This window comes from Columba livia, chromosome 1 (genome assembly GCF_036013475.1).
Source record: "Columba livia isolate bColLiv1 breed racing homer chromosome 1, bColLiv1.pat.W.v2, whole genome shotgun sequence".
NCBI classification, from domain to species: domain Eukaryota; kingdom Metazoa; phylum Chordata; class Aves; order Columbiformes; family Columbidae; genus Columba; species Columba livia.
The window spans coordinates 165580755-165605144 of record NC_088602.1 but is presented as its reverse complement, the minus strand read 5'-3'; the positions used below and the strand labels follow the sequence as shown (position 1 = coordinate 165605144).

The following is a 24390-nucleotide window of genomic DNA, read 5'->3' as shown; positions in this document are numbered from 1 at the left end:
TTAGGGCTTTATATAGGAGAAAGGGTAGGGTACCAGTGGGGTTATGTTGGGTTTCCTTTGTGCACATGTGTTCAAGTTTCAGTATTTCTTCTCTGTCTGATTTAAGCCTTTTTGGGGTGATACAACTTAGACCTGAAATGATCTTGTTAGTAGCCTAATAGCATTCACATCAGGGAATATTGGTCATAACTATATTGTTTATATGGTTTATGAAAGATTTATTTTTATGCCTGCAAGTTTCCCATGTCAACCAGATGCTGGCTGGTGAAATTTATTTATTTTTTTCCTGGCTCTTGATAGTTTAAAGGACAACTGGTTTTGTTTTCTTTTGTATAATTGAAAAAGCGGACAAGATCAGGGAGTTTGGGTGGAGTGAAGGGAGTCTGGTGAGAGCTGTTGTGTAACACATGAGCTATTTCTTCCTATTAGTGTGGCATTCTTTAATGTTTTTCAGTTGCATGCTCGCTTGAGAAAACTCTTATTCAACATAAACATGTTTTTCCAAGAGCTGGAATTGCACATTAAAGAAATATTGCAGCCTTCAGCTGGGGGCCACTCTGTTAGTGGCCTACGAGTGAAGCTTACATGTAATTCGTAGGGCCAAGTTTGGGAGGTGGAATTCCTTATTTAGTCAATAGGGAAAGCTAGGTACTGTCATTTACATTTGTGTCCTCTTCCCCTCATCCCCCCAAAAACCTACCATGATCAAGTGCCAAGAGTATATCATGTAACTCTCCCCAGTGTGATTCGTATTTAGTTCTAGGATGGAGGCATTGGTGTTATAGGTGGGGAGCAGAGTGGAACAGGAGGAGAAAGCAGGAAAGATTTATCAGATGGTGATGCCCAGACGTGCTGAGAGGAGGAAGGGATTATAACAGCCTGAGCAAAAAGTGAGAAATGATGAGGATTTGGATTGTAGTAAGAAATACGAAGTTAGAGTGTCTACGGTGATCCCTGACACTTTTTTTTCCCCCATTCAATTTCCTCTGGTCAGTTAAACTGAATTTGGGTTTGTTTCATCTTAAAACTGTCAAGCAAAACTGTGTTAGGAATACAGAGGCAATTACTGTAGAAGCATCCTTACATTACAAACTCTCTCTTGCCCTTCTCTCTTCCTTCTTCCCCTCTGCTACAAATTATTTTTATACAGATCAAAACCTTTTATCTGCTGTGAATTGGGCCCCACTTCAATATAGTTAACTGCTTCACTTGCCTGAGATTTTTTTTATAAACTCAGATGTAAATATTAGCTGATTTACTTATACCTGCTTATACTGGTGAGAAAGCTTCTCCCTCTTCTCTGCCCACAACCAACAAACTGGTGTTGGATTGCATCTACACCTGTCTCAGCATAGTTGTTTTTGAGAACCTCCAGTGAATGTCTCACACAGGTGGAATAATGTGTAAATAGCAGAAAATATTCCTCTGAAAAAAATTAACTTCCTAATGTCCTGTGTTTTGTTTTGCTATTAAAATTAGTCCACCTTGGAGTTCTTGCTTCACTGGTTCAAATGTGTGTTTCAGTTGCTTCTTGATGACTGACCTGATGCTAATATGCCAATGCAGGTTGAATCTATTCCTTCTCAGTTTAGCTAAGCAATAGCTTGCTTTGTTGTGGTGGTTTTTATTTATTTTTCATTCTGAGATAATTTAAAAGAACATCTGTGGAGAAGGTGATAATGCAGCACAGCAGCAATAAAATTGTATGGTATAAAACTTAGAGAATTTGTTGGCATTGACGCCCCACACATATATTCTCTGTACTCCTTGGTGTTACCACTGTACAAACAACATGAAAGGATATGTTGAATTATTGTAGTGACCTGTGTGTTGCAAACTTGGAGTGGCTGTATCTCAGTAATGCAACATTATCCTTGCATGGAAGGTTGCAGTCTAAATCAATGAGTAACAATTTCAGCCTTGGGTTTTGTGTTCTTACATGGCTGGGGGCTCGAGCATGAAATTTGAGAATTTAAAATCCCAAGGCTTTAAACATTCAGACTATTAAGGGAATGTGTCTGTGGGACAGGCCAAGCTGCTGTGTGGATGAAAAATTATGTTACTGCATATTTTACAAGGAGAAAGATGGTCTGCTGTCTCTTAGCCATGTTCCTTTACATGATACGGAACGTGAAGCAGAATAGACCTGTCCTTTTCATAAAAACGTGTGCAAAACAGTTAAATATCCCAATGCACAGCTTTGCCATTCTGAATTCATGTGGCTGAGCTGATGCACTGATTTACATTTGCATTCTGTTTTCACAATGCTTTTTGCAGATCTCTTTCTTTGATATCCAGTTAATATGTTTAGTATTTTTCAAGTAATGTGCAAAGTGAACTAATAAGTATCTATCTGTTTTGTTCCAAGTTTCAAAAAAATCTACTAATAACTATTTATAGTTACGTAACTTATATAGTACACAGCTACCACTCCAGTTATTTAATACACGTTATAACCTGTATGTAATTGACAAACTATAACCACTGCATATTCATTTTCTCTACTCCATGGACGTATTTATTCAGAGATGAAGTATCACTGCTCCGACAAGAAGTCCAAGACTTACAAGCTTCACTGAAGGTTGGAAATGTGTTTTACTTGCACTTTGTTCTTTGTTTCAAATTGCAAAGTGTTCCACTGTCTTAAGCAACCAATTTTACATCTCTCCCTCCCCCATCTCCTTTTGTTGTTTGTTTTTTTTCGACCTAGGAGGAGAGGTGGTATTCAGAAGAGCTGAAGAAAGAACTAGAGAAATTGCAGGGGCAGCGGCAGCAAGTAATTGCTTTAAAATACTTGAAGCAGGTTTATCATCAGCATTGACATTGAAGATTAATACCTTTTTTGTAAGGCACGTGGCCTGATTTAGTTAGTTCCATAATTTAAATATTGACATATTCTTGAAAACAAAGCTAGTTATCTCTCCGTAATGTAATTGTGTATGTGAATCTGAAGAACGAATTCAGAGTAGATAATGATTCTTCCATACTACTAATTACAAATTCAGTCCAGACTTTGCTTTCTGTTTGGCTTATTCAGAACTCGGTTTCTTAAAGAAAATAAATCGATTGTGGTGTTTGATCTGTTATGAAAAAGGGTGATGGGATCTTTCTTGTAAGAACTTTTGGAGAACAGTAGTGTGATTTCACAGATGTCCGGATGAACTGAACAAGCAAGCCAAGGCAAATTGTGTGTTGTGCCTTAGGGAAGCTCTCACTTGTTTTATTACTACGAGCTACTTAGATACAGTCTTGGTACAAACCTCAGAAATTGCTTTCTGACAGAATGCCTCCTCAGAATGTATTTAATGATGTCTGTAACCTCTGTTTTTAGGGAAGATTTCTATATTGAGGAAAGGGAGGGTGGTTTGTTACTGGAGTCTTGCAAGTCTGGAAGCCTGATAGTGTAGTGATACATGAAATGGAAAATCATCTGGGCCTTTTCCAGCCTTCCAGATAGAACTGTTTGAAATGAGGTATTTTTATACTGCTGTGCAGTAGTTGATCACAGAAGTCTTTATTTCCCTGTCTTTTCCAAAAATTGAATGAATTTCAGATGTAGTAGTTTTTACTCCTGCTGTCTAATGATGCATTTATTCTGTTTTCTTAAGGATTCTAAGTCTGATGGATTGACAACGGCTATATCTACAGGTGGCTAACATTTTATTATATTAATTTCTGCTTTGTACTGGAGTTTCTGAAGTGTTTTTTAGTGTGGCTTTTAGGTTTGTGGAAAAACATTTTTGTTAAGCTAAAGGGCTAGAAAGCTGGAATGGTACAATTACTGAAAAAAAGGTTCATTGTAAGTGCTTAAGATAGAGAGATCTTGATAGCTATAGTCTGGGGAAATATTTCAGAGGCTTGGGGTTTATAATTTCCAGAAGCAAGAAAAGAGTTCTCCTGACCCTGAAAGCAGTTCTCATAAGTAGTTTTAAACGTGTTTTTAATAATTTCATATATTCAGGTGTTTAGTAGGAGTCTTTTGCTGAGAAAGACAGGGTTTGTTGATATTTACACTATAGCATTTGTCAGTGCTGGTTTTATTTAGTGTTTTTCTGTACACATCACTAGCAAAGAAAACTTTTGTTTTGTTTTGGTTTTGGTTTTGATTTTTGTTTTGCAGACCAATAATTTTTGCTCTATTTTTCTCCATGAGGCAGTCATGGAATAAAATTTTCCTTATGTGTGCATAAAGTGTCTGACTGATCATGATTAAGGAGTTTTTAATCGCAGTTCAGCAGTGTGTTGCAGTGATCTGAAGGGATATTTGTGATCAGTGAAAACTAATAATACTGCAGAGGACTTAACTGGTGACAGGTTGCAGCTTCATGCTTGTAGATTAACTTCAATACAGTTGTTCACTTTGCTAAGCTACCTGGATGTTAGGTGAATTCAGATTGCTTATTTACTTCCTGTGGTTCATTGTGTGTGTGAGTAACTGTATTTATTGTCCTAGCTCTTCCAGAAAATAATACTGTTCTTTTTTGTGAAAATAGAATCATTAGAACGGCAGCTAGAAGAGATCCAAGTAGAAAATTTTAATATTAAGCAAATGAAAGACTTATTTGAGCAAAAAGCAGCACAACTGGCCACTGAAATTGTGGGTAAGTATGTTAACTTGAGGTCTGATTCTGTCCTCTACTTATGCAGCTTATGCAAGTGATCATTTATTCAACTTCCTTGTTATTAGATCTTAAATCAAAGTATGATGAAGAAATCAGCCTTCGGGAAGGTGCGGAACAGAAAGTGACAAACCTGACACAGGACCTGCAGAAGGAGAGAAGTACAGTGGAAGACTTAAAGACAGAGCTGGTATTCATGTCACACTCATGTTTTTGTTCTATTCATGTCAAGGGAGAGATCTACTTAAATGCTTGCAAATGCAGTTTTAAAGCAGTCAAACTGTTGAACTTGCAGATGTCTGCTTGTGGGCTGAAAAAGTTCAGAACACCATCATTTCTGATCTGTTTCACTGATCTAGGTTTCCAGTGTTTTTCCAGTGAGGAAATACACGTTGCTTGCTGGCCTCCCCAGCTGTCTTTAGATTGCCCTTTTTCCATGAGGTGTTACACCGACTGTCCCTGGACAGCTGCATTCATCAGAAGTGCTCAGAGGGGCGTTCTGTGACATGGTGGCTGAAAGGCTGGCAGCTGTCATCACCATGCTTACGTTCATGTTGTCCCTCTTGTGCTTGGCTGATAATACCCGTGTGTGTGTATTCCAGGATTTTGGTTCCTAATGACTTTTATATCCAGCCACAGCTCTGGGGAGCAATCCCAGTGACTTGGCTGTCGTGCCGCTTCTAGAGCAGTAGTGAAATGGACTTCCTAGTTTTTCCCACTCGAGCACTACTTAGACTCTGGAGGAAAGTAGGACTTGTTTATCTCCCTTCTTCCCTGTAGTTGGCTGCCCCACAGGGCTCATGAATCCCTCTTGGCCCTGTGTAGCCACTGGACCTATCAGTGTCTCTTTATCCGTTTAGTTATTTATTGTCTTCCTTTCTCCTTCTGCATGTTTACCCTTTTCACCCTTTTCCTTTACGTTTTCTCTCCTACATGCCAGCACTTCCTTTTCTCTGCTTTCTTCAGTGCCCAGTATTGCCTTTCCCCTCCCTTTTCCCTGCCTAGCTTTTCACTTTGAGGGTATATAGATATGTTATGGTACTTTTTAGATATAATTACCAGTAGATTTTACCTATGGGTCTGGTATGAGGCATGCCTGACACTTCCTTCAAGAAGTTTCCTTCAGCTGCCCTTTCTTTGTCTGTTCTTGTGATTTTCCGAAGTATTTCTTGAAGGCAGAGGCAGTATCATTATAAAAGTCTGTGTCGTACTGGATTATTATGTGTCTGAGTCCTGAGAGGGGCTTGTGAGCATTGCAGCACTACAGTATATACAGTTATCCCTTCTGTAGAGTACTGGAGTCAATACTGCCTGCTTCTCAGAGACTTGTGACTTCAGATAGATTTCTTGCACATACTTCCTGTCACTTCAGTGTTTTCTCTTAGGGAAGGTCTCCCTCCTGTACCTAGCCATCTATCTACATGAAAATTACAGAAATTTAATCTTTGAGTCCTTATCCCATTTGTCAGATTTGATTGAAATCAATCAAGAGGTTTGAAGTTTAGTATTCAAGAACTGACAACCAGTTGTTATATGCCGTTTCCTTTGGGAATGACACGTACTTTTCTGTGATGTGGTTTGTTTTTTGTTTGGTTAGTGTATTTGGGGGGGAGGGGGTGTTTTTTGTTTTTGTTTTATTTTCCCCTTATTTTTTTTTTTCCCCACAGCCATAAAACTGTATCTGTGACCTTGTCTATAAATGAATGAATTCGAAGATTTTCAGAGATGACTGCTGCTGGAAGCATGTCTGCCAACAGCATGTTGCTCACTGCTGCTCTTTTACTTTTCAGCTACAAAGGCCTGGTGTGGAAGATGTGGCCGTTCTGAAAAAGGAGCTGGTCCAAGTTCAGACGCTGATGGACAAAATGACACTGGAACGTGAGAGAGAATCTGAAAAGCTGAAAGACGAGTGCAAGCACTTGCAGGCGGAGCAGGCTAACTCAGAGGTAATAGTCATACCTAAAGATGTGTGTGTTAGCTTTGCCATGATTTTCATATGAAAGTGGAAAATTATTAATTCATCATAATGAAAAAGCCTCTTTCTTACACCAAATCTTCTAATTTGTCCAATAGACATGTTTCTTCATTACAGTAAATTGCATAATTCTGTCAATATCTACCCTCCAAAAGCCCCCATGCTTTTCTTTGCAAAACCTTTCCTTGTAATAAAAAGTTGTTACAAGAACCCAATAGCAGAGGAAAAAGCCATTTACTCTTTCTCTTGGGAGACAGAACAATATCTGAGTGATTCGAAGACTCGTTTCCCTTGTTGAGCTACATGTGGGTAAAAATAGTTGTTGCTGAAAATGATGATTTTGGTTAATATTTGAGTTGATGTGTCTGAAAAGGGATGCTAGACTATTAAAATATATAAAAAGAAATTATTAGTACAAAGTGGATAATAATTTGAATCTTCTTATGGGACATATGATTCTTGAACTTAAGATTGAAAAATCTCAGTGGATTTTTAAATTTTTTTTAATTTTTTCATCCTTTTCTTGGATTTTAACCTTTTAAATTCAACCCATTTAAAAGAGACTCTGCTGTCTACTATAACTGCAGAATATGTGGTTACTTCAGAAGTGCTTTGTGAAGGCTTGCCTCTGCTTTGGCTGAGTCAGTGGGAGACGCTTTAAATTGCTGATGGGAGATTTGAAAACATATAGAATTGATGATATCTCTGTGTTTAAGGAAGCAAAACTAACTGCCTCTCCCACAGCAAATATTTGTTTTTCTTGGTTTTGATTCTTCTGCTTTCCTGCCAGTGAGCATTTCCACTTTCATGCAAGATGGAGAAAATGAGATGTAACACTTCTGACTTGGATCTTTAAGAGGGAACCTTCCTCCTCAAATGTGTTTGATGTTGTTTACCATAACAGTGATGGAAATCTCTGACAGAATAGCAAGAAATCCTAATAAAAATCCAGTATCACTGAAAAAGCTTTTGTCTAATATATGATGGATTCTACTGAGGAGTTGGTGAATCCATACCTGCAGAAAAATTCTCGCTCGTGGGTTGGTTGGTATAGTTTAACTAATGGACGATTTGACAGTGTAACAATCTTCTCTGAAGACTGTCAGCTGTGTTTGAGACCTTTTAATTTTGCCCTCCCCAATTCCTCTTGTCCCTCACCAATGTGGCAGTGCCAGCAAAACTTGTCACCGCAGGGCTGTGGTCCCCAGTGAAATGGGGTCCTCACAGAATTCCCTAGCTTACGTAAGGAAACACATAAAGTTTCTGTAGGACTCCTAGCATCCCCTGTCTTGTTCAGATTTGTGGATGTGAAAGACTCCTGACATCTTGTTTTTCTGGGGTTTCATGTACCGTAGATCTCAGAACTGCAGTTTTAACTTTCTTCCCTTGCACTGCAGAGCTTTAGAAAAGCACTGCCTGGCATTATTCTAAACTCCTTAGGGCTTTCCCTCCCATCTCCCCCTGCAACAGATATGTTGAGCTCCAGGAATTGTGAAAGGGTACAATGTTGTGCTACACATGAATCTACCATTGTTTTCTAGTTAAAATTATGTATGCCAAGAGCTTCATCAGATGTGAAAAAAGTAATATCACAGTTGGAGTTATGAATATAATGTGGTTATGTGGCCATGTAAGTTGCTGCATAATTGTAATTTGGTTTTAACTGTGAGATCCCACAACTATGCTGCAGAATTTAAATTTCATTTCAAAGTACTGTCTCTGTAGTCTTTTGTGGTTTTGGATATTTAGATTTCATGTGAAGATAAAATGACATAGTGACATGGGTGTAACAAAAATCTTTCATCTTAAAACATTCTCACAGAAGCATGAATTGCTCCAGTTCCCCCAAATTAGGTATGTTTAAGTTTTGACATAACTAGCCATTTTAAAATGTAGTTTTAAAGTGTAGCCTTTAACAGGAAAAAAGGCAAGTGAAGGTTTTTTCAGTCCTTCTAGAAGTAACAGCAGATTGGGGAGAAGGCTGCATGATTCTCTGAGCTGTCACAATGTGTTCATATAAGAAGTCTTAGATATATGGAAGGATTATAAACAACACTGCAGCAATTGTAATAATATCAGATGTCTGCGTAGTATCATCGGTATGTAGGCTGAAGCAGAGAAGATCGAGCTGCTGTGTGGCAGAACATGGTAAGCAGTAGCAGTCTGATTCTTCTCAGAAGTGTGACCGTCTTCTTTGCTTAGTTCCAGCATATGATGACAATGGCCCAAGACGCCTTCAAAATAAAATCTTTCCTGTTGATCTAAAGTGACAAATCAGAATTCTTAAAAAAATAAGAATTACTGAGCCATAGTGGTGAAAATTTTTCTGCTCTTCCTAAAAAAACCCCACAATTGTGAAAAGTGATAGCCATAAGAAAACAATAAATGTTAAGTCCTTCATTGGCAGGATGGGGACAGTCTGGCCATTAAAGTTTGGCCATGTTTCAGCTTTTCTCTTTAAGACCACCTCAAGGGCTGAAAGTGTGAAGTGGTTTTTATGCCATCCTTTGCTATTTTGCCAAACTGGCTAAGGATACTTAAATTAAGATTGGTTTCTAATGTGAGATGTCTCTAAAATAAGTTAAATTTTATGGTGTAGGTGAAGAGAATGACAAAGATCGTCTTAACCCTATATGAGCATCTTCAATTGCTGCAGAGGGATGTGAAGAGTAGTATACCTCTGTAGTTGTCACCTAAATGTATTAATTGCTGTCCTTCCCTTTTTTCTTTTATTTTCTTTTTTTTTTTTTCTCTGTGTGTGTGTTGGGGGTTTTTTGTGTGTGTTTATGTGCCTTATTTCAGAGTTGCACCTGAAACTCTGGTGTGTTCTCAGACGAATGTTCATTCTGTGCTACTCCCTCCATGTTTAGTTTTTCACTATAGTGATTCCTGCATAGTAAACACATGGTGAAAACAGCTGTGCTGCTGTGGAACTGGGCTTTCCTATGAATCTCTGCAGATTGGGATTTGTTTCAGCATCTGATAAATCTTCATAAAATACAGGGCCTAGGCTTGATTGTTAATTTGAGTGCCTACAGAATTAAACAAGATTACTAGATTAAATTATGGGCAGATTTAATAAAGGCAGGACTGTTGTTTTTTTTTTTCCATTAAGCAAAGGCATTAAAAACACTGGAATATTTGAAAACAAATTTGACAAAGTGTGTCTGCTAAAAGCTTTTGTGACTGCTTATTTCCATCTTTCATCCATCCGTTTTATTTTTTCTGCTATCTCATGGAGACACTTAAATTTGAGGTAAATTTTTTGAAAGCTTTTTATTCTTACAGTAGATTTCTGTTGAATAAAGATAATTTCAAGAGCTTTTTGTAGAGGTGCCTTCCTGTTTGCTTATTAGTTCATTAATCATACAGACACATCAGCCAGACAACATCAGGAATGAATATTCACCCGTGATGTATTGCCATGTTAAGAATGAAGTGTGGGATGGGCTTTCTGTATTATGAATGAGAGAAATGTATCTTTATGCATATAAATTGCGATTCTAGTTTGAAAGGCTGCAGTGGTGTCCTTAGCAAGCTTTTGCACATTTTCTGCATTATATCCTCTCAGTAGTGAAATACCCATAGTCTGTTTTCTGAGAACATTCTGGAATGTTTATCTGCCAACGACAGATACCAGGATGTGCTTTAGTTAACAGCTCTGTAATAAAACAGCCTTTTAAAGCAGAGCATTACAGAAAGTCAGAATTAATAACTTTATATAGTCATATAATGTGTCTGTATGTTCTCTTTGGTCTCCCTTTTTCTTAGGAAGTTTGTAAATAGTATGTTTATCTACTGCTTCTGCTTTAGTTCGTTCTTGAATTCAGTATTTATACCTTTGTGCTGAAATCTGTGGTTATGAGAACAACAGGAAAGAAAACTTCTTTGAAAAGGTCACTATTATATAGTGTATTCAAAGTGAGCGCATTCATACACAGCATGCTTTAGGGCACCCATTGTTACCCATCTAAAGTGCTTTTCTTATTTTCTTCCATTACTGTGTTCAAATACTGTACAGTCATTGATATATTCTGTTTTGTACTAATCCTGTTTAATGGAGCAGTATCGTTCCCCTGATCATGCTGACCTGCAGGGTTGACATGTCCAGAAGTCACATACCAAGTTTGCATCAGATGCCAGACTGGCTTCTAGAGCCTCTTCCAGTACGTTTTCCTAACCAGGGAGGCAAAGATTTTGGGCATGTAACTGCAATGACTTGGGAGAGTTTCACTTTGAGCTAGAGCTGTGATAAGCCTTAATGGATAATCTGTTGTGATTTCCATTGGTTGTGGGCCCAACCTGGCATTTGCTGTTGGACTGCAACCAATTTTTGTGCTCCCTAATAGGACATGAATGAATCTTATCTGAGGAGTTATGCTCAGTGACACTTCTGTAGCTGATGGTGCTCTGAGATGAGTTTGCAGGTCATTTTTTTCTGTAGCTATTTATTTGTATAGAAGATGCTTGTTAGTTTGCTGCCAGACATCTTGCTTCTGTTGGGTTATAGCTGCAAAGCTTTGTTTTAAATGTGGATTTTTCTGTTTGTCTGTTCAGGCTACCATTAACCAGTTAAGAGCTGAACTTGCCAAAGGACCTCAGGAGGTAGCTGTGTATGTTCAGGAGCTGCAAAAACTTCAAAGTTCAGTCAAAGAGCTAGAACAGAAAAACCAGGTGAGAATGCTGTTATTTCCTTTGCTTGTCGGTTCACATTAAAATGGAAAGAGTTCACACGTTGCCTTGGGAAGTGCTGAAGACTGTAATAAAACACGTTTTGGTGTTGCAGAACTTGAGAATTCTTTTACCATTTTGCTTAACACGAGGCATATCGTTATGTACAAGCAAACACTCTATTTTAACAATCATCAGTATGTTACAACTGAAATCCTCAGGGCTGTTATGATTGCAGATTTCAAATTGCTGCAGTTTATGCTTACCTATCACTAAGCAGTATTGCTATCTCACACTATAAAAGAAAAAGCAGTAGTCTTTGAAATATTACACTATTTACTTTAAAATCATAATTCCGAAGACATTTTGAGCTCTCTTCATTGTTCTTCCTCAGCTTTTAGATTGTAGCCATGACATATTTTTTGGCCTTTTTGTCAGTCATGAATGGTAGAAAATGGAAATAAACTCCAGAATCTTCTCAGCTTATAAGTATTCCCTGAGAGCTTTTATCAAAGCCTTTTGAGCTTGCTGCATTTTGTATTTGCATTAAGAAAGTGTGTGTTGTGGGTTAATAAATAGAGGTAAGAGAGGAAAGGTGACAAGGAGAAAGATGAGTGCTGCTTTTTTGTGTGTGTATATATAACAATGTATGTGGACTATACATATTACATAGGTGTGTTTACCAGCAACATTTTCAGTCTTGGAAAATAGGAAAGGACAGGGACCAAACAGTGTGAGCTTAATGTAATCTAATATTAAAGCAGCATTTGCAAAGAACATAAGAAGGTGCAATTAAAATTTGGTAAATTAAGCTTGCCTTTGGTAGGATGACTCTTTGTTTGGCTCATTAAATCAGGTGGAGAACTGAGATGGTGAGAATTGTCATGCTGAACTTCTTCACAGACCAGCTACACTGAATCAAGCTTTTGGTGAAATTATTGCTGTACGGCATAAAGCCCTTGACTGAATATAACACTAACAGCATGGAGTGAAACAGATTGATGCGTAAAATAATCATACTTCAAGAGAGAATCCTCTGCTGTGTGAGGTTAATGCCAAGCACCACTTGAGGAATAGGAAGAAGTAGCAGCAAGCTACTTTTCCTCTTTCAGTTTCAGTGACCTAAAGCAGTTTACAGCCACCTCTTTATGCAGCTTTTTGAAAGGTAATATCAATGAGATGGTGTGCTAGCCGAGGGGTCTTGGCCCTGGAGGTCTTGGACCTACAATTGGAAAAAGTGAGACTAGCTTACCAAATAACAGAAATTGCTCCCCTTTGAGCAGTTTTCACTCCTTGAAGAAGCTGTCAGGGAGCGGGGAGGAGCCAGGATAGAATATATTGTACCTTTTGCTATGTGTATCCATTTATAATTCCATTGCAATGCAGGAAGATATTTCTGTGCATTGATGCAGAGCTTTTCAAGCTCATGTACAACCTCCAGCTAGCAAGCTGTTTCTTATATTTTCAGGAGCTATAATGAGAAGAGCAGATGACAAGTAGATAAGATCAGTTCTCTGAGATCAGCAGGAACTGCCTTTCCTTCATTTATAAAGCACTGTAATTATGGAGCTTGGCTTGCCTTGCGGGGGCCCGTAATGGCCTGTAGCCCAGAAGAGACCTAATGTGTGAAAATCCAGTGTATTCCCTGAAGTGTAGAACTTGTAATTCCACACCCATTGCACGTGGGGTTTTTCATTTGTTTTCTTTCAGAAAACTTGTGACGCATTATCTGCAGGGATGAATGCTTTGTTTCCAACCTTCTGCTCATGTAGCTATTCTGAAATTTGGTCAGTGACCACAGAGTTTGTTCTTTAATATTTAGCAACTGTCACTACTGACAGGTATTACATGTTTTTTTCCATGGAGGAGTTATAATGGAAGAGGTCAGTGTGGTGTTGCCCCTTGTATAATATCTTGTGAGCTTTGAAGTCTCAGGGCTTTTAACTGAGTTCTGGAACATACTGTCATTCCCTCTTACTTTTCTATGGATATGAAGACTTGGGGAAGAGAGGTGTCTGGTATGTGTATACGTATCCCTTTATATATCTGGGATGCAACTGGCATGTGCATCCAGATAGAAAACACTGCTGGGTCCACTGGTGTGACATGAATGACCATAGCTTGGCAGCTCCATGGCCTCGAGCCTGCTTGTGGGCTTCAGTCACACACAGGCCCCAGGCTGGGGACAAACACAGCAGCAGGTCTTTGCGGCTTTGTCTGGCCATTGGTGACTGCGGGTGTTCAGCTGTGAGGGGCAGTGGCTTTCAACGCTGGTATTCCTGATTGTGTTGCTCTTTAGACCAGGGAGGAAGAGAGTAGCACAGAATGGGGAGCAGCATCTCCAGCCATGTGTAGCCGCTACTCATGGCCGTCCTTTGGACAGGTTGGAAGGCGATGGTGAAGAACCTCTGCTGCTCTTGGCTGTCTTCTGGATAGCTTGTGAGGTGATGGTGAAGAGGCTTTGCATCTTTTTTGTTTTTGTAGCATTCCTGAAAACTTTCCAGAGTTTCGTTCTGCTTCAGGACAATGTTAAATGTCTCTCTTTCTTTTTTCCGTCCCCCCACCCCCAACGTTACTTGAAAAATTAAGTTAGTGCCCTGCACTGGCTCTGTGAAAAGTTCTACATGTGACATGTGGATCTAGTTACGAAGTAGGACTAATAAAAACCTTAGTTCTTGCTTGCCCAGCTATGATGAGAAAGGTGCTTTAGTCTGTTGGTATTTCAGGACCACGATTCAGCGTGGCCTCATCCTGCCTGGCTATTTCTCTTCAATGAAAAGGGAATCACAACTGTATTTTACATTCTGAGTGTGAAATCTTTTCTAAAGCAATGGGAGCCCTGTCCCTGGCTTCAGGAGGATAAAGATGACACCTGACCTCAGTATGCTCTTTATGTACTCTATTCCTGCATTTTATATATGCATGTATAAGAATGTATGCTTACCTGTAGCAGCTAAGTTTTGTGCTTTACAAAGTGTATAATTTTTTAAATGGACACATAGGGCATTAATTATATTTGTTCTCATGTGGGTTGCTGAACTGCTAGAGTTGTCATTTGCAAGATTGCTTCTTTTGTAGCCTGTTTTTTTTTTTTTAACAGATTTTTCTGTTTATTTTATTATGATTGTAAAATGGAAGTGTCTTATGTTTTACAAGGGCTAGTACAGTAATTGTTTGTTAAAATCTGTAAAGAACAAAACTGTTCATCTTATTTGAATAATTTTACAGCTTTTTCTTCTGGCAAAACAGGTTTCACCCCTGGATACTGTTTAGAAGTGCACTTTCAAGATGCCCAGCATAGCTAGAATTGCAGCACTGTCTGTCTTATTTTTGGAACAGTGCTATTCCAAAGTTGCAGAACTGTCTGAAGTTTTGATACGTAAGGCTGACCTCAACAGTGGTATTTTTTTAGGCTGACATGCTAGAAGTGATCTTTATTTTACTGTATTTTAGTTGAAAGGGTCACTAGAGAATACAGTAGTCCCTATAACTGCAGAAAGAATGCAAGGATTTAAAAGGTGTGCATAGTAATGCTCCACTGAGATATCACTAAGGTGCTGCAATAAATGGAACCTGATGATACATTTCAAGAAGATGGAATGAATTACTTGGGTTGCATGGTGACCAGGGCCTCCCTGCAACACTATTTCTGTGCTTCAAGAAATGCCACGGGAAAATGAAAATGATTCTTGTGACTTCTTTGTTCTGCTTGGAGATCTCTGAAATTCTAGTTAGTGCCTCAGCTAAGCTTGGGGGAAAACCTGAAGTGTCTGGAATTATATCTTGTCCATTAAGATATTTAATTTCTGTCTGAATATAGTTTTGATTAGTTTGTGATATTTGATAAAAAGAAATGTGTAATAGCTGAAAATTATCTGTAATTAGGTTTTTTTTCCCAGTATTTGTCTTGACATGTAAATTTGATAGTAAGACCTTAGACCATGCAATGTTTACTGTTGTTAATGTGGTAAGAAAAATCTGACAGTGATGTTCATGTCTTTCCTTTAGGGTATCCCAGTTTTTATTGTTTTCAAACTCAAAGCAACCATTCTCTTTGATCTGATTTGTGTGGAAGGAAATTAGGTGGTTTGAATTAAAATGTAAAAACATCATCTTCTAAAATGAAGGTTAAATCATGAGTGTTTAATTCTTTGATTTATCAATATCACAGTTTTAATTAGTTTTCACAGGTTCTCTTCCATAGTTTGGATACCAGGTCATGCTGTAGGTATAGTAACAAGGCAAAATTAGGATGCTTCTAAAAGTGACCAACATGATGACTGCACAGGATTAGACAGGAATTAATCCACAAACGTTGTTGCTGAGGGAATTGTGTGAAGTACAGTGATACTTGAAAACTTCTTCTGTATACTAATAGCTCGAAATACTATTTTAACTTTTCCCCAAATAAATGCAGTTGTAATGACCTAGAATCTGAACGTTCTGGGAAATCAAATCAGTCTTCAGGATACAGAAATAGAGTCTGTGATCAATAAGAGGAAGTGTATTTATGTGAGAATAGGAAAACCAGTCTTTCCAGTTGAAACTGTATGCTGTCTATGGATTTCAGAATTAACTTGTGTAATGCAAAATGCAGGGCAGTATTTCCTTTAATAATGTTCTTGAGCAAGTTCTTTGCCATTAAGCATCAACACTTGAGAAGAAATTTGAATAATGCATTGAACAGCTCTAAGCAATTGAATTGCTGTGTAACTCTTTTCATAGAGTCTGATGGAGAAGCTGCTGAAGAAAGAACAGGACTACACCCAGCTGGAAGAAAAACACAATGAAGTGTCTGTGAGTAAGAAGAACGTGCAGGCAAGCTTTCACCAGAAAGACCTGGACTGCCAGCAGCTTCAGGCAAAGCTGTCTGCATCTGAAGCCTCGATACAGAGATTACAGACAGAGCTGGGTGAGAAGGGGGAAGCAAACCAGAAACTTAAAGAAGAGTTGTCTGAAGTAGAGACAAAGTACCAGCATCTCAAGGCGGAATGTAAACAGCTCCAGCAGCAGAGGGAGGAAAAGGAGCAGCATGGCCTGCAGCTCCAAAGTGAGCTCAGTCAGGTAAGGTTCCTGAAGCCTCCTAGACTTCCTTCCTTTATACCATCCCGTTAACGTTATTTAAACTGTGGATGCATATATTGTGTGCATATGGATTTGCATTTCCTTATTAAAGAGGAGTAGCTAACCAGTACTTGTATTTGAATAAATATATAGCTGGCTGGTATTTGAATAAATACAAAGCATTCTTCCTAACGCTGCAGAGAATGAAATACAATCACCTCTTCACCTGAGAGAAGTGAAAAAAAAGAACAGGTAAAAAGAAGAGGCTGTGGTAAAAGTGCAGAAACTCTTTGGTATTTGTATGTCATTATGTCTGAATCTTCTTGGTAGGTCCAAACTCTTTGCAGTGGGAAATTAGCATAGGTGTAGCCCCAGTGTCACAGTCAAAGTCAGCAAGATCGACAGTTATAACCATCTTTCCACATATTTATTTCTGGGAAGGCCCACGTAATATCTGTCTGTAGTATAATTCCCCTTTTTCTGAAACGGAAATTTCTTACTAATTCTTTTCTATCTGGACCTCTTTGTAAAGCTGTCTTTATACTTTCAGTTTTGAAGATTAAGGCTGAATGAGCATAAACTTTGTAGCTTCTTTCTCATGTTCTGACTTGACTTTTTCTTGTATGTGAATAAAAAGGGCTTGAGCTGATCTACAACAAGTTTTTTTGTCCACTCTTTTTCTCTTACAGTGTTAAATGACCTCTACTTTCATCCCACAGTTTTTTCCCCTCTCCTTTTTTTTTGTTGATGCATTCCCTGAAATAAGGAGAGTATTGTCAAATGAGAGGGCTACCCAGAATATTGTATTTCCGTGACAAATATGATAAAAGATAAATCCTAAGAAGTCAGCAAGGTTATTTTTTCTGGTTATTTCAGTAAGGTAGTTGAAGCTATAATGAAATCAGGTTATAAAAAAACCCATATTCAAATAGAGTGTCAGAAGTAGTTTCACTTCTAGTAATTTTACTATTCTGTAGGAAGTTTGAGAAAAGTGAATCTTTGTTTTACATTAGAACTGAACAATTCTTGATTTGCTTTGAGTAGTGGATACAGGAGAGAATGCTTAGTGTCAAAAGCAGGGGTAATATGAAGTCTTAATAGTGCTCCCTTTGTGTCTCTCCACAAACACCATCTCTTTATGTTTCTGAAAGCTAGGAGAACACCTAGAACATACACCCACAGCATCATTTACATATTGTTCTGCTGAGTCCAGTGAGTTATGGAAGCAGGACTTCCATATAACATCGAGCATGCTGACATTTGAGGGTGGTTGAACTCTGCTTTATCTGCTGTCTTGGGGACTAATGTGTTAGACTGGAGAAATATTTGTGTATAAGGAATCATGTCCAGTCCTAAGATGGAAAAAATAATCTGTTTCTTTGTTAGTATGACGTACTTCATTTTAATCTCTCGCTAAAGCTTCATCTTTTTGAAGTGTTTCTCAATTTTCAACCCTTTGTCAAGGCTGAAATAGATTAAGTTGCAAGCTGTGCGTGTGGAAGAACAGTGGCTTGCCAAAACTTCATTTATGTATGTATTACATCCCCAGAATGACTTTCCTTCTCCCATCAGTCTTCTGTCATGAGGAAGGGAGATAAGTATTCTAGTTATCTGCTTAGAAATCCTCACTTGATAAAACTGCCCCAGTCTGATTAGGCAACATTTATTGAAGCTTCAGGAGCACAGCTGAGAGTTTGAGCTGAAATCTGGCTTCAGCCTGAGAGGGCATTTTTGGGAAGGATTTTTTGGGGTGGGAAAATGAAGGAGGAAGAAGGTGAATAATACATTTCTTAATTAACTCCTGTGAAAGGAAAGAGAGGTGTTGCACATTAACAAGAAAACCTGAACAAGCTGCTGGATCTCAGGATTTATTTTAGAACTGTATGGTAAAAGAATAGTGGAGGAAAAAAAGCCCTTCATACATGGTATAAAATAAAGCCAAACAAACACTTCTCTTCCTCTCCCTCCAAACTAAAGTTTGGTCATGAAAATACTAAATTACTTGTATTTGTTCACTTAGTATTTTAATGGCATCCTAGGGTGTATTAGAAAGGGGGTGGCTAGTAGATCGAGAGAGGTTCTCCTTCCCCTCTACTCCGCCCTGGTGAGACCACGTCTGGAATATTGTGTCCAGTTCTGGGCCCCTCAGTTCCAGGACAGGGAACTGCTGGAGAAGGTCCAGCACAGGGCAATGAAGATGATTAAGGGAGTGGAGCACCTCCCTTATGAGGAAAGGCTGAGGGAGCTGGGTCTCTTTAGTTTGGAGAAGAGGAGACTAAGGGGGGACCTCGTTAATGTTTATAAATATATAAAGGGTGAGTGCCATGAGGATGGAGCCAGGCTCTTCTCGGTGGCAAACAATGATAGGACAAGGGGTAATGGGATCAAGCTGGAACACAAGAGGTTCCGCTTAAATTTGAGAAAAAACTTCTTCTCAGTAAGGGTGACAGAGCACTGGAACAGGCTGCCCAGGGAGGTTGTGGAGTCTCCTTCTCTGGAGACATTCAAAACCCGCCTGGACATGTTTCTGTGCGACCTCACCCAGGCGTTCCTGCTCCAGCAGGGGGATTGGACTAGATGATCTTTTGAGGTCCCTTCCAATCCCAAACATACTGTGATAATCTGATACTGTAATGGAATTATCTTTTTGTGCCTGTTTTCTTAAAGTCAGTCTTAAAGTCCTTAAAAATCTTGTTGCACCCTTTCTTCGTTAGATTTTTCCTTCAAGTCTTGCTCATTTTTTTAGTGAGAAGTATTAATAATTTGATTCTGTGGAAAAAGACAAATGTTTTTGATTCCTGGAAGAAAGATTATGATTTCGTTCTTCACCCTGTCATCCTTCTTCTTCTACCTCTCTCTTAACTGTGCAGTCACACTTAGCGGTCAGCATCTTGGCCACAAGCCGAACAGCTTATCATTGACAGATTTTGTGGTTGTGGGCATAAAAACAAATAATTCAGCTTGGTTTCCTAACAAAATAAGGCATACACACATTTGTTTTCCTGTCTTCATCCCCTATAACTTTTGCATTCTTTGATGACCACAGCCAAATTTTGAGAGATGGCCCAAATGTCTTCAGTGTTTGGTTCTTCAATATTAAATTCTTGTGGCTGGGTACAGGTGAGAGACTTATGTTCCTGTCTCAGCCCTTCAGTGCCTGGGGGAAGATTTAATGTTATAAACCCACGGTTCCTTTTTCTGTCCCGCCAGGCAGCCAACTGGTCAACAAGTGGTGGCTGGCAGTGAGCAACAGGGTTGTGCTGCCTTTTGCCTGGATATCAGTAGGGATTTGAGGAAAGCGTGAGGAAGGTTTAGGGATATTGAAGGGAGGACCTGGAGTTAAAATGTGAGTGGTTCAAGGGTTTTTGGACATAAATTCATAGGGAAGCAGGCTTCATTCATCCTGATACCTGCAGAAAGTGCTTGCTGTGCTGCAAGGCCTGATCCCTTCTCTGGTTTTGCATTGAGTTGAAAGTTCATTTATGTATCTGTGAATGTGTTCATGTGGCAGTAGGCAGGAGGTAACCCAGGGCCTGCAGTGACAGTTTCAAATAAAAGAAAAGCTGATTTTATGGAGAGAGCTTGTTATAACAGTGAATTGTAAAAGGCCATCCTCACACTTTGAAGATGCTACAGAACTGCTTTTGATGACTGAAAAAATTGTATGCCAGGCTTATATCCAGCTGGAAGAGCACAGCCCCCTAGCAGCTCTCTGCTGCTTGGATGTCCTGGGGTACAAGCCACCAAAATTACTGTGTTCCTTATGTTGGAGGTTCATGTATCTCTTCTCTGCAGAGAATGAATGTCATTGATGTAGCCAGATCAAGCTAAAAATCATACTGAGTCTAGCAATGCAGAACAGTATATGGTGGGAGCCAACGGAGCAGGTAAAGACATGGTGCTGGATCTGCAGGAGCGAGGGTGTGCACTGTGTAAGATGTAATTGCTCTAAGCATCACTATTTTACATGATAATACTTATGTGTCTGAAGGATTGACCTCTTTGTGTTTCTGTTAAATCTCTGTAACTCATATTGAAGGGCTTCTGTAGGGAAATGAGGATGTTTCTGTGTCACTCCAACCTACTTTTTTGAATATTTGTTCATGCTTGTGCCATTGATGCTGTTCTTTAACATGATTTGTGTTTCTGAGGTGTATGATGCGCATACCTGACTTCAGGAGCTCACGTAGTTGTTTTATGCTTGAGTTATGGATACTTAGGGTAAACATTTCGCAAATACAGTGCTAAAGAATGGCTGAAAAAATTGATGACTTGTTTTGTTTGTTTTGTTTTTCAGTTGCACAGTAAACTTCTAGAAACAGAGCGCCAGCTTGGGGAAGCCCACGGGCGGCTAAAGGAGCAGAGGCAGCTGTCGAGTGAGAAACTGATGGACAAAGAGCAGCAGGTGGCTGAGCTGCAATTAAAACTTTCACGTGCTGAAGAGCAGGTAGGGGCTTTTCTGCAGACTCTGGTTTCCTCTGGTTCTGATGGTAGCCTGCAGACACTTGTGATGTTGCAGTTTTTAAAGTTTGTCCTTACAGGAATTTCATTTGACTACTATTTTTCAAATCTCACAGTGAACTTGTCAAAATCTGCCAAAATGCCACTTACATGACAGATTTTGTAAGGCTAAATGCTCACTGGATGCATGTGTGTTCATGGTGCTTTACAGATGAATAAAAGATGTGCTTTTTGCACTTATGAGCTTTGTCTAAAGATCTTAGGAAAAAAAAGACCTAGGTGTACCTAAGCCTAAAGTTTTGTGTGTGGCTATTTCTGTGAGACATAACAGCTATTTCTGTGAACATAACAGAGCAGGTCTTGGATAGTTAATAGCCTGTGTGGGGTGGATGGGCAGAGAACACTTGCTTTATTAATATTTGTTTGTTTTAATGAGTATCTTGTATATATTGCTGATTTTCTGCTGCCTCTATGGGGATTGGCCAAATAACTGAGTGGTATGTTGTCAAAACTTTAATGCTTTTCTGTAGCTAATTTTCAAAGCCTTGACCAGTATAGAGGTGGAGAGGCCGCTAAACTGAAGTTGCTACTAAAACTGCTAATAATAGTAATAATAATGTTGCTTTACAGGTGTCTATATTATCAATCATGTTACATCTTAACAGCTATTGGAAAAAATGTACTAAAAATCTCTTATGATTTTTGAGAGCAAAATTACATATGTCTGAAAGTTGGTTTGTAGTTCTCACTTGTGGTGTAGAATCTCACCTATTAATGGCAATGAATGCTTTGGTTAGATTTTGATTCTTTAACTAGCATTACACACTATTTTTATACCAGTTTTCATAGACTAAAATCTTTGATCATTAGAATGAACATGGAACACTATTGGCATACTGAATGGTTCTTGTCTTATTTGGTTGTTTATTTGTTTTTTGGTTTTGTTTCAGCTAAAGGAAAAAGCAGCAAATTCCACAGAATTGCAACATCAATTAGATAAGGCAAAACAGCAGCACCAGGAACAGCAGACACTTCAGCAAAATACTACAGCAAAACTACGAGAAGCCCAGGTAACACAGTTATGTATCCTCATGTGAAAGTGTATTTCAAGATTTCATTATTTTAAATATGTTTTCTCTGTAAAAGTGACTTGCATGACTTGTTCTAGTTTCAATAAATTAACTTACAAATCTAGAACAAAATATACGGAAAGTGTTTAATTAATTTATTCAACATTTTATGCATTAGGAATAACTTCTAAGGTCCTTATAATTAAGGAAGCTATTATGCGATTTTCTAGAATGATTTGGAACAAGTTCTACGACAAATTGGAGATAAGGACCAAAAAATTCAAAATCTTGAGGCTTTGCTTCAGAAAAGCAAGGAAAACATCTCTCTGCTAGAAAAGGAAAGAGAGGATTTATATGCAAAAATTCAAGCTGGCGAAGGAGAAACCGCTGTACTTAACCAGCTACAAGAGAAAAACCATGCATTGCAAATACAGGTAAGAACTTGGAGAATTGTTTCGTTTCTTTCATTGTCATTATTGAATCTTGTTTCCTTTTCTTCTATCTCATAGATTTGACACCAAACTTTTCTATATTTTGCTGTTTCTTTGATACTTTAAAGATCTTACTGTAAATTGTTTCACAGGACTTGTGTTTTGGTGACTTCTTTGCTATCAGCATAAGGGAAAGAATTCCTAGATATTTCCTATGTACAAATGCTAGTAATATGTGCTTACAAATAATTTTTGGATACATATACATTTTAGTTTCTCTTATTTTAAAAAGAAGTTTCATTCCTGCTTTCAACACCAAATTCAGTTTAGCATGCATCTATTGTCTCCTTAATAGTTTGTGTTTATTGCAGTAAGGCCAAATTGATGATTCTGTCTCGCTTCCATTTTCACGTGGTAACCTGTTTAAACTCTGGTAGCTTGTAGGATATAGCTTTACTGTAATAGCTCAGAAAAAGAAATGTGATAGTTTTGTGTCTCCGAAGCCATGATAAGACATGCTAGAAGTCAAAAGATTAATTACTTCCTCGAACATGCTTTTCCAGCCTTTTCTTCTGCCTACCTCCTTTTTTTTTGCCCTGCAGGTAACTCAGCTGACTGAAAAGCTGAAGAATCAATCAGAAAGTCATAAACAAGCCCAAGAGAATCTACATGAGCAAGTGCAGGAGCAAAAGGCACATCTAAGAGCTGCTCAAGACCGTGTGCTTTCCCTGGAAACAAACATCACTGAACTAACCAGCCAGCTAAATGAAAGTAAAGAGAAAGTTTCACAACTGGATGTACAGGTAATGGAACTCTATACTATCTGGTAATGATAAATGCTGCTTGTGATTTCCATATTCTTTCCAGAGGACGTACAAAGCAATTTGGGAAAAATTGCATGTTTCTACTAACAGATGAATTAATTAAAATAAGGCAGTTAAAACTGAGGAAAATGTAAGTGGATTTGGAATAGCAATAGATGGCAAATTTTGCCTTTTGGTGTTGTTATGGTCTGTATTGTTTTGAGACTTTTTTTTTTTTTTTAATTAAAAAAAAAACCCAACATTCATAATTGAGTTGGGAAAACCTGTGCTCAAGCGTGTCATGTTGTATTTGTAAGATTAGTCATCCAAAACCCTGTTCTTATCAGTCCTGGATTCTGTGTACCAGAGTTAAAGTCTTTCAAGTCACTAATATCTTCTTGTTGCCTCGAAATTTCCTCTGCTGCCGTCTTGTCGAAAAACAAAAAAGCTGTGGGCCACCTTGATGTCAGTTTAATCCAATAAACAAGGCAATTCCTCAGTGTGGACTCTGCTACTATTAAGTGCTGCTTAAGCTAAAAGCTGCTAATTATGCTCAGCTCTCCCAAAGAATAAATAACATCTGATAGAAGTTCTTGCTTCGGTACACTTGGAGCAGCTGGTGCTGTTGTTGGATTAGCGCACTGGGGTGTCTTTTGAATTAGTGTTACTCGGTTTCCTAACAGGTCTAGGAACTTCTTCCTACATGGAGCTTTGTGATGTTTTCATTGGGCTTCGCTCCACTATCTGGGCTGTTTTTTCACCAAGATATTAGAACTAGAACTGAATGATCTATGGGGTGTTGTAACTGCTTTTTAAGGCAGTGTGAGCTCTCCTTACATAGAGTCTTCAGTGAAGCAGCGTTTCTACTAGGGAGAAAAGCAGTAAACCGCAATAGCAAGTGACCCTGAACATTGCCTCTGTGCACCAACACCATTATACCCACCTTTTGCATTTTCTTTTGCTGGGCGTTTCGAAAGGAAAGCAGGTTGCTCCCTAACAGGCACATAGGAGCAGAGAAAGATAGTATGCATGCAGAAGCATATTTCGGTTGTTTCTTTTTCTTTTTGCTTTCAAAAATGTGGAGACCCTTAAATGTGTATGTAGTCTGAGGACATCAGGGTGTGCAGGGGTGTGAATGCAGTAAGTCTATCCCATTGTTCCTTGGTAGTAAGTAAAAATGTTTTCCTAGAATAGAAGATGAGTGGGACTGGTTTTTTTGTGTCTGTGTGTGTTTTGTTTTGTTTGTTTGTCTGTTTTTTTTAGCTCAAAGTAAGAACTGTGGCTTAATATCCTGAT

The 24390-nt window shown here is 38.6% G+C and overlaps 1 protein-coding gene across 3 annotated transcripts in view; it reads left to right on the top strand.

The window, feature by feature from the left end:
* Nucleotides 1-24390, top strand: part of EEA1 (early endosome antigen 1) — a 77846-nt gene that overhangs the window by 25255 nt on the left and 28201 nt on the right. For 2 of the 3 annotated variants that reach the window (XM_065042635.1, XM_065042627.1), the window contains 12 exons: nucleotides 2527-2581; nucleotides 2711-2776; nucleotides 3609-3648; nucleotides 4494-4601; nucleotides 4688-4809; nucleotides 6410-6565; nucleotides 11152-11268; nucleotides 15991-16329; nucleotides 20627-20776; nucleotides 21741-21860; nucleotides 22091-22294; nucleotides 22894-23094. In XM_065042635.1, the coding sequence (XP_064898707.1) occupies nucleotides 2527-2581; nucleotides 2711-2776; nucleotides 3609-3648; nucleotides 4494-4601; nucleotides 4688-4809; nucleotides 6410-6565; nucleotides 11152-11268; nucleotides 15991-16329; nucleotides 20627-20776; nucleotides 21741-21860; nucleotides 22091-22294; nucleotides 22894-23094 (1678 nt within the window). Of the gene's footprint in view, nucleotides 1-2526; nucleotides 2582-2710; nucleotides 2850-3608; nucleotides 3649-4493; nucleotides 4602-4687; nucleotides 4810-6409; nucleotides 6566-11151; nucleotides 11269-15990; nucleotides 16330-20626; nucleotides 20777-21740; nucleotides 21861-22090; nucleotides 22295-22893; nucleotides 23095-24390 lie in introns of all 3 variants that reach the window. The other variant, XM_065042642.1, reaches the window with a different exon arrangement.